The 10,893-nt window shown below is 42.7% G+C and overlaps 1 protein-coding gene across 2 annotated transcripts in view; it reads left to right on the top strand.

The window, feature by feature from the left end:
• Positions 1 to 1,240: 1,240 nt before the first annotated feature.
• The window catches only part of HACE1 (HECT domain and ankyrin repeat containing E3 ubiquitin protein ligase 1), a 299,062-nt gene continuing 289,409 nt past the window's right edge, over positions 1,241 to 10,893 (top strand). For both annotated transcript variants that reach the window (XM_069235476.1, XM_069235475.1), the window contains exon 1: positions 1,241 to 1,469. In XM_069235476.1, coding sequence (XP_069091577.1) covers positions 1,394 to 1,469 — 76 coding nt within the window. In that variant the 5' untranslated portion in view covers positions 1,241 to 1,393. The remainder of the gene's footprint in view (positions 1,470 to 10,893) is intronic.

Here is a 10,893-nt window from a genome sequence, read left to right as displayed (position 1 = left end):
AGGTACCAACTGCAATATTTTGATAGAGCCATAGTTAGATGTTTTTCCAAATTCGTGTTAACTAAATAGTTTTGCATGAAGCCCAACATTCTAATTCTAATCTGGTGTTAGTTAGGGAGCTCACTGATGAAGTTCGATATATGGAAAGGTCTTTTCTTTGCTGAAACTAAATGTATGTGATATCATTTGCGCAGTTGTTCTTATTATTAATTTGCACTGTAATATTAGAATGTGTACTAGCTCAAGCCTTGATTAGATTGCGTTTATTCAGATGCTTCGGTCAGCCAGTGTTGTTTCTGTATTTTAATCATTTGATTTTGGGATTAAATTACGTGACTTTAGCATTGTTAATACAGGTAAATAAACATTCTAACTTTTACATAAAGGTGTGGGTATTCATGACTGCAAGGTCATGGTGCGTCAATTACTGACTCCTATTGATTACTAATTTTATTGATTATTGTTGATAATTGATGTTAAAGATTGACAATTGGTTATTGATCGACATTGGTAGAGGGCTTATATGGTGGGAACATCTCAAGAGTTGGTGAAAAGGTTCCTCGACCTATTTGCGGCCCCTTGTAAGTTTACTTATTAAGTTCTGAAACGCTAACAGTGTCAACGCTGGTACTGAAGATCCAATCTAAGTTGTGCATAAATCACCATATAAAGATAAAAACCACTGTGGTTTTGTTGTTTATATGGTGATCTCCACGGACATTGGGTGCTTCCATTGCTGTGATATATTGTAGCGTTTTAATATCAAAGCTTCCATGTGTTAAGTACTCGCTCTAGAATTTTAAAGAGACTTGATCAAATTTCACGTGAGTTATTTGCGTGATTACGTAGAAACATTTTCGGGGGTCGGGTCGTGCATGACCTCTTATAGCTTAGCCAGACCCTTGGATCTGTTCTGGCTCGGTCATCCACCTGTAACCTTCATTACATCCCCGCAATTTTGAAGATAAATAAGGAAGGTTTTATAAAGTACGGTGGTTTCTGTTTTTAAAACAACTGTCGAATACTGAAAAATCATACACATTTGTAATACTAACCTACACAAGGAACACTGTGCTTTAGGTCGTAAAGCTGAATGCACAGAACACCGGCACCGCGCTCTTGCTATGTCAGTTTGGCTTTCTGGTTCTTTATTACAACCCTATTGTCTTTTCTTTCTTTCCATCCACATACTGATCCGTGTGAACTACAGTCCCCAGCATGCTTGGCGTATGACGTGTTCAGGTGTAGTACGGAAGTCGAGTCGACAGTGCCGTCTGTGCCCATAACAGCAGGGAGATACATTGATGTAACCGGTCTGCTGTTTGTGTAATCGGTGGTTTGAACGATGGAGTTCAGGGGCTAGGACGCTGTATTGCCCCTGAGGGGGAAGCTGATGGAGAGAGCCATGGAGCAGCTAAACCGTCTGACGCGCTCCCTGCGCAGAGCCCGCACCGTGGAACTGCCAGAAGGTACAGTGCATGCAGATCATAGGGGTAACTGCTGAGTGCAGAGAGTAGAGCACAGGTGACTTGAGCACAGTAAACAGCTCAGGGCGCAGCAGGGTAATTCGGATACTAAAGTAAAGTGCAAACAGACCAGCAAATCACCCCCCCCCCCCCCCGACTATTGCACCCAGTAGCTCTCAACAAACTACCTAGCACCTCACATACTACACATAACACCCTGCCACACAGGACAGCTAGGCTGGTCTCTTTCCCCTGCCTATAATACACTTAAAGCTATGAAAGTTACTGTGCTCCTATGTCACTTCCTTCTCCATTAAATTGCTATATTTTTTGCCCCAAAATAAGAACATCTCATTGGTCACTTGCACACCACACTAAAACACTTTCCATATAGGATCACGTCAAATGCGACACTCCCCCACGGTGTAGCATGCTGTGCTTTCGAAAAAGCACTTCAGCTTCCCACTACGTGTATGGATCTCTATACAAATGCTGCAGTATAAAACAATGCAGTATTGCACGCAATGCTCAACACACAAAACACAACTCGAGACACAATAACTAAAAGAACGAGAATCGTACCCCCAAAAGAACAAGCATCTAAAGCCACACAGCAAAATTTAAACGCCTTTCTTAATCGTACCAAGCACAGATAGCACCGGGCCATGGATGACAGCACATTTCACTGTACAGTATAGAGCACGGCGCCTAACAAAACAAAGAGTACAACACTCACTACAAAACAGTAAGCAACCGATTGCATGTTACGAGGCGGAGAAGGCACAGCACTTTTAAAGAACACTACAAAGAGGTGCTCTCTGCAAGCACCACAATGGTCTATCAGAGGGTAGAACACCCAGCAATTTGCAGAGCACCCTGCAAAGAGTCTATCAAAAAGCAACGGCACAGCTATGAAGCTCATCATGAAGTATAGCACACCATATATTACAACGGTAAACCAAGAACAGATTGTACTGTAGGAAGGTAAAAATACTGCTAAATGTCTGCACTTACCTGCTCCCCCCAAACCACAGCTTACATATAGACCCACATACGCCGAAATCTATTGAGCTCACTGGCTTTTCAGAAATAGTTTTGTGACCCTGCTCTAGTTCCCTAGAGAAAATAATGATTATCCACTTGAATAAACTTGTTATATAACGTCCTAATGTATGTAGGTCATTAAAAAATGTCAGATTGTTGTTTATTTTTTGCACTCAGTATATTTGCACAATCCATTGATCTCCATCTTGGCTTCGGTGATTCTTTGAGGGTGCTAACTGTAACAATGGAAGAACGATAGTGCCCACGGACCTACCGACATCAGTCTATGCTGGTAGCGTCAGTCACTATTTCCACGAAAGACAGATTTTTATTATAAATGACCTGCTTTTCTGCAAGAGCATAATTCTACTCGGGGCACATATTTCTAAGATTATGTCATATATACCAGTTTGCAGTAGCCCAACATTGTAAACACCTAACCACATAGCCAAACCAGCTTATATCTTCTCAAAAGGGTGCCCTGGTACCTAATTTGAGTGGAAACACAATGTGGCATCTTCGTTAATATGAAGCGCTATATAAATTATGTAACACAATGTACACCCACTGTTTTCTAATTTATTAATGCACATAGACACGTCAACCTTTAACTTATCCCAAATTCAAGCAAAACATGGACAAAAAGTGTCTCACTCCTTTTATCCTTTTCTTTCATAAATGTCTTTTTTTTCCAGAAATATTAGTTAGTAGTTCGTTTGCCAACCCTTTGTTTTCTGTAAGCCATCGGTTTATCATTAAAAATTCACCTCCCTACCGAGAAGCTTTATTTTTGTGTTACTGTAACTCAGTATACCTAGGCAACCCCAGATTTGCGACAAATCGACTGCAGGTAATCCAGAATGCCACAGCACATACTCCTTACAAAATCCACAAGCATGCATCAGGAGCACCGGCATTGGAAAACCTGCACTGGCTGCAGTTTGGGAAGAGGGTACAGTTCAAATCCCTCTGTTTGGTCCATCGCACTGTGAACCAAAAAGGCCCCCAACTCATCTAATGCCAGGTAACCCCTATATGCCAAGAAGATCTTTACGCTCAGAGGACCATAACTTATTACTGGTCCTAAGGCTCAATAGAGCAAGATGCGGTGGAAGCTCTTCCACATATCTATTGCTGAAATTGTGGAATGCCTTCTCTGCACACATAAAATTGGACAAATCAGAAATCGGCTTTGGAAAACAGCTAAAAATATAACTATTCTAATCGTTAGTCAGGCATGCAGCACAGATAGTGGAGGTTATTACCAGCACTGGGAGGCCCGTTAGGTAGCCATGCACTCATAACTTCCAAATAATAGAATAGAAATGTATATTTATATTCTTTACCCAGAACACAACTGTTAGTGTGGACTCAACTTCATAGTGCTTAACACTTTGCAGCTCCCACTGTCATTAGCACTTCCTAGCTCCACCTAAATGTCTGTGGAGATAACCTTTATTGCTGTAGTGCTATTTGTATTTAACCAACAGCTCCATCTTGACCACTGACTCCATTTTGTGTTTAGCTTAGCTACACACACTGTCAGGTATTTTTCCGCGCACAGCTTGTGCAACATGTTTTCGCTCTTTCTCACTGAAGCATGGGTACATAACATGGAGTAGTGAAGAGCACTGATAATAAGATGTACCAGGTTGAGAATGTATATGGTAAGGCACGGAACAGCTTGGTCTTGGAAAAACACTGTGAAAGTTGGCCAGCCTCATGCGTGCTCCTTTCAAACACTGACCTAGTGCGGCCAGCGTTTGAACAACACCTTACAGTATGGGAGAGGGGAGTTTCTAGAATTCTCCAGCTTGTGTAAGGTATTTCAGAGAGAAGCTTGACGACTGGGGTTAGACAGAACTCATTCCGGAAAGGGGACACCTTTGCCCGGTTCCCAATGAGGTTTGTTTTCTCTCTTTCGGCAGTCGTCTGGGTTCTCGACTTGAAGTTGGCGAAGATATGATGTAACGGTCAAGCCCCATAGTGAGGCATTTTTAAATCTTATTTTTAGCTTTGCGTTGTGAATCAATATATAATCACAGTATATGTAGATATATTATCCATGATTGAAGTAGTGTATTTTCATTGTTTGTTTCTATGATCATTATTATTCTACTGCTGTGATTATTTTCGGAAGTGTACTTATGTTGCTGCATTTGACCTGCAAGTTTTCCCTGTTCGAACCTTGAGTAGTGCCTTCATCTTAATAACTTTATTACTCAGACTAAGAATACTGCCTTGTTGGCATTTCTTTCATTTTGTCTGTCCTCAGTCTGAAGTATAGTAAAACAATTGCAAGACAACCCTTTGTCATCAGATTGTGAGTGACCCTCTTCCTTAAATATTTATTATTTGACTGTTACAGAAGTGCGCTTGAATTTGTCATACAATTAACATGGTTACTTTTTTTTTTTTTTTTACAATTAAAGGATTGTACATTTCTGTACCAAATTTGCTTTGTTTTACATTGCCGCACTGCCTCTTGTATTGATGCATCAGTATCTGTCACTCACTGGTCATTCATTATATATGTGTGAATATGTATATTTTCAAGCACATGTTCTCAGCCAACTAGAACAATGGGTATCCTCCCCGAAACGCTTTGAGTTTGCGCTGTGCCGGAATAAACTGGGAGCACTGCTGCACACTGGTTTTCTCATGTGGGAATGTGTGCTTGGAAATAAGAATCAAGGTCTCTCCGTGCCTGGAGACAGAGCCGTTATGAAGAGGCGAGGGATATTGTGGAAACTGGTATCGATCTTATATATATATATATATATATATATATATAAGTGTGTGTGTGTGGTTAAAGTGGGATTATAGTAGGGTGAAAATGTCAGTTGAAATGTAACATTTTAAACTAGAAAAACCCTGCAATCCACCAGTTATGGTTAACTAAAATAACTATAACTCATGTGTAACTATGCCAGCCCCCTGGCTGTTTTCAGGGCTTGACCTACAGCCAGGTCCTGCACCCAAAACCCTGGCGGCATCTGACTCCCTACCCCCCCTGCTTCCCCCACCATGCACATTCTTTCACCGGGCCTGACTTGCCCTGAGGGCCATCCATCCAGGCATCGTGCTGGCTCCTGTGAGCGTCCCCCAGGATGGTGGGGGAACCTGAGCAATTTTTGGGGTTTTTAGTTTGACCTCGGGGACAGTTATCCCCTCGATGACCCCTTTCCCCATAAGGTCCTGGGGGGTCAGGGTACACCTACCCTGCCCCCTTACACCTCATGTTTTATTATTCGGACGCAGGGACAGGGTTTCTTTATTTTGTGGTGGTGGCCGCAAGATTTGTCTTCATGTTGCAGCCAGCCTTTCAGAGCACAAGCTCCTACGGGTTCGAAGTGGCCGTGGCGGGATAAAAACTCTCAACCAATCAGATCGCTTTATTGTTTAAAGTTACATCCCTGCAGTACACCCGCAAACCCAGTAGTCAGGATATCTGTGCACTTTGAACCTTCATTTAAAAAAAAAACGACTGAACAGTTTTACACCAATAACAAAAAGCACACTTTCTGGGTAAAGATCTTGCATTCTGACAGATTTGGTGTTACTCACTTCAGCTGTTTTGTCTATGGATATCTCATGGAAAATTTGTGTTTTGGTACTTGCATTTTTCTCAGCTTCTACTTGATGGATCAACCCGAAACGTTCCAAGAAGGAGCTGAGGTAGATGAACTTTTTCTTGTTATCTTATGTTATGCTATGGGAACTTGTATAGCGAGCTTTTCACCCGAGGGGTATCCAGGCACTAGAGCATCCGAGTAGGCTGGTCGGGTTCCTAGTTGAATACCCTGGTCTTCAGCTTCTTGCGGATATCGATGTAGGGATGGGAAAGTCCTGATGTGGATAGTCATTTCAGGATCTGACGGCAATGTAGTAGAAGGACCGTCCTCCTGATTTGCTTCTGCGGATGTGGAGTATTTGCACGAGGTGGAGTGTTGCTGAGCATAGTTGCCTGATGGATTGGTGGAAGTTGAGGCAGTGGTTGAGGTAGGAAGGTCCGACGTTGTGGAGGGCTTTGTATATGTAGACGAGCAGTTTGAATTGGCATTGCTTCCTGTAAAGTTTTGTGAAGGTTTGTCAAAGGGCACCAAAGCTATTAGAAAATAATAAAAAAAACAATTTCTAATGATAACTAAGCCTAGCTATAATTATACAGTGGCATATAGGTTACAGAGTCCCCTGCTAGAGCTGCATAGGGAGGCACTTTTTCATAATCAGGTATGTTATACTTTTGTTAATGTCAAACTTTACTCATGTAACTTTTTTTGATGCTTGTCACGAACATAACCACCACAAACTGAATTATAATTTGCTTGATTCTGTTGGAAAAAGTAGCATGCCACTTAATCACCCAAGACTCCTTACTGATACAATTGCTTGTAAGAGTTCCCCATTTAAATTTAAGGTACTCAGTAAAGTACTAACTCTATTGGCACTTTACAAGTATTTGTGATGTCAATTTCCCAATGACATTGTTGCAGTATGATGAGTTAATGTTGTTTATGCATTCTGCTTTAGTTATGAGTTCTAAAAGCATTACAATTTAGTTGATCTACTAGGAAAGGAATGGTTGAATCGTAAGACGTAAAGGAAAAGATGACCTTTTAGGAAACGTTATAAACTGCTGTACAATGAATTGTTATGTTGATTTGTATATTTGTATCACACATTGATCACTCATGAGTGTATCCAGGTGCTTGAGAAGATGTGTGGGCATGTGGTCCCCATAGAGTTATTTGAAGAGCCAGGTCTTCAGCTTCTTGTGGAGCTCCAGAAGTAAGGAGGAGTAGGCTCAGATGTGTTGTGGCAGATCGTTCATTTTTTCGTTGTGTTGTAGGGAACGACCGACCTCCTGCTCTGCTTTTGTGAATGCGGTGGGTGTGTGAGAGTGAGGCTGAGCATAGGCGTTAGGTAGGCTGATAAAAATGTGTATGCTGCCGCTCAGGTTTTCTGGCCCAGTATTATGCAAGTCTTTCTATGTGTGCGTGAGGAGTTTGAATTGGCTGTTTTTGTGAATGGTTAGGCAGTGGAGATCTCTGATTTGGGGTGAGATGTGGCTACGGCATGGGAGGTTGAGTAGGAGTCTTGTAGTGGCATTCTGGATGGTCTGTATAGGAGTTGCTTGGAGATTCCATCGTGCTTTGCCATGGTTGAGTCTACTTGTGATGAATGCTGGCATGACAGTGGATCTGGTGTTCTGGTGCAGCACTGCGTCTCGTGCGTGAAGTTCTTTTGTAGCATACCCAGGGTGTGGAAGCAGGCATCGCTCACTGCATTGACTTGTGCCATCATGTTAAGCTTGTCCAAGATTATTCCCTGATTCTAGGCATGGTTGGTGGGTATTAGTCCTAGCTCTGTCTGCTACCAGGTGGTGTCCCATGAGGCGGTCCTGTTTCTGAAGAACAGTACCTCTGTCTTGTCAGAGTTGAGCTCCAAGCAGTTGGCTCTCATTCATCCTGCTAACGTGGTCATGCAATTGGTGAAGTTGGCACTGATGGTGGTTGTCTTGTCTTGTCTGTCAGGGAGAGGATGAGTTTGTGCATAGGAGAGGAAGGTGATGCCTTGGGGTCAGATTGAGGTTTGCAAGCGGAGTCATGTAGACGTTAAATAATGTAGGGCTGACAGTTGATCCGTGAGGGACTCTGCACGTTCAGGCTCATGGTCTATGATATGAAGGGTAGTAATATGTCTTTTTTGGGGTTTTCCTGCAAGGAAAGAGCAGGTCCAGTTGACTGCAGGCCCTTGGGTGCTGAGCTCATAGAGTTTTCTGATGAGTGTCTTGTGGGAGACTGTGTCCAATGCTGCGAAGAGGACGCGCAGGAGGAAGGGCTGCTCTTTCTCCTCGATCCAGGGTGGTCTAGATGTCGTTGGTGGCTGCGATGAGTGCTGTTTCAGTGTTGTGATTTTTCTGACTCTGGAATTTCTTAATAAAAGCTGAACAGGAAATGAAGGTTCTTATTATATTTAAAATGAGAAACATTAATGTCATGATACAGATTGTCAAAAACAGTGATGATAACTTGTTTGGGCACTAGTGTTGAGCCAGTTATTAATCAAATAGAATATATGATTATTATGCCACTTAGAGTATATGTTGCAAATTTATTCAAGTCCTCTAAGAATGTATCTTTATACTCAGTAAGCATTCTTAAAGTGTAACTAAATAAACCCCTCAAAGTTCAGACTGGCTGATGGGCTAATTTGAAATACCCAATGAGATAATTCAACCTAGTTAAATGATTTTGATTCCATTATTTCATGTACATTTTTTGACGTATTCCTTCCAATAAGAATAGCTAGGAAAATTTTTAGTCCTTGTGTTCAAGAGAGTGAGCTTTTGCTCTGCGTGCCAATAAACATATTTACTTACGTTATCCTTAAAGAGCACCAACTGGGGATTTCTGGTTGCGTCAGACTGGGACAAAACTACAAGTTCAGACCGACCACAAGTGCGGGCCGGCACAAGGGCCCTGTTGGGCCAGTGAACCAAAGTACCTTATAAACCTGGTGTGGAAGAATTGCATTGGTTCTGAACCATGCTGTCAAGGAGATGCTTCGAACTTCTCCATGCAGTGGTGGTGATGTGTCCGTTCCGAAATACAATGGAATTCAGTTGCGGGTACCGGCTGCGTCGACATAGAGGTGTTACACTGATTCTGATGAGTGCAGTGGCTGCGCTGCGATGCAGAGGTCACTGTTATTGTCTAGGCTGTCATCAACGGGGGTGCTGGGGCCTTTGCTCCAAAGAGAACACTGCAGTGCTTGTTCCAAAGGCGAAGCAACGGTTCTGTCTATGCATCAGCGATAATGATTTTAAATTTTTTTTTTTTTTTTTTATTCAGGAGATGCAGTGGTTCTGCTGGAGCCAAACACCTTAGACCCACTTCCAAGGTCCAGGACTAGGGTGGCACCACTTGGTAGGGCAGGCTCTCAGATGGTAGAGTCCAGGTGTAGAAGAAGGTTGATTGGAAGTCTTTTATGTCCCTGGAACTTCAGATCAGGAGACCAGTGAGCTGGCCCTTGGGTTCACTCTGAGTTCAAGTCATGCCAGTCCAGTTCTTTTACCCCAGGCAGGGGGACAGCAGGCAGCACAGCAAAGCAGGAGTCCAGCAAAGCAGCAGTCCAGCAGAGTGGCTGTCCTTCAGCAGCACAACAGTCCTTCTTCCAGGCAGAGTAGTCACAAGTCCAGAAGTGTACTGAGTTGGTGGTGTCAGAGGCCCAGTACTTATACCCAGTCTGGCATTTGAAGTGGCAGAGACTTCAAAGACAGGCCATTGAAGTGCACAAAGGTCCTGTCCTTCCTGCACTTACTACCAGACTGTCTACAGGGGGTTATGCAGCCCTTTGTGTGGGGACAAGATACAGCCTACTGAGGTTTAAATGTGAGGCTGTGGGCATCCCCTCACTTCCATCCTTTCAGGATGACCCATCAAGTCACACCTAAGCTCCCATTGTGTTTGGCTTTTTAGGGGGAATACACAAATCCCAGCTTTCACCCACCCCAGGCACGTGATCAGAGACTGGCAGTAAGCACTAAATGACTAACGTAAGAAAATGCGAACTTTCTAAAAGCGGTATTTTCAGAATCACAATTTAAAATCCAACTTCACCATAAGTTGTGATTTTAAATTGTGATTCTATAGACACCAAACCCGACAAACCTATCTCTTCCAGATTGTAATTTACACTTCTAAAATGTAATAAGTTAATCCCAATGTTAACCTGTGGTAGGGATAGGCCTGGCAGTAGTGAAAAACAGCTTTAGGAGTTTTTCACTATCAGGACATGTAAACCTTAAAAGTACAAGCCCTTCCTTTTTAAATACATTGCGCCTTGCCCTCTGGGTTATCAAGGGCCTACCTTGAGGGTGACATATATGTATAAAACTGAAGGTTTGGGCCTGGCAAAAGGATGATTTTGCCAGATCGACATGGCAGAGTTAAACCACTTACAGGATATGCAATGGCAGGCCTGAGACATAGTTAAAGGGCTACTTAAGTATGTCGCACAGTCAGTGCTGCAGACCCACAATTAACATTTAATTTACAGGTTCTGGGCACATGTAGTACCACTTTACTAGGGACTTATGAGTGAATTATATATGCCAATTAGGGAAGAATCAATATAGGTGAGAGAGCGCAAGCACTTTAGCACTGGTTAGCAGTGGTAAAGTGCACAGAGTCCTAAAGCCAGCAAAACCAAAGTCATAAAAGTGGATGAGGTAGGCAAAAAGTTGAGGGTAGACCAGCCCAAAGCTGTTACGTCTAACAGAACAAGTCACTGCAAGTCCCAGGAAAAAGAAATCAAAGAGGTAATTTTCAACTGTTCGCCATAGCAACAGACAAATTAAACATTTTTTTTAAATCTC

The sequence above is a fragment of the Pleurodeles waltl genome, chromosome 5 (assembly GCF_031143425.1).
Source record: "Pleurodeles waltl isolate 20211129_DDA chromosome 5, aPleWal1.hap1.20221129, whole genome shotgun sequence".
NCBI lineage: Eukaryota > Metazoa > Chordata > Amphibia > Caudata > Salamandridae > Pleurodeles > Pleurodeles waltl.
Note: the sequence above shows the minus strand (reverse complement) of the source record. Positions and strands in the feature narration are given on the sequence as shown.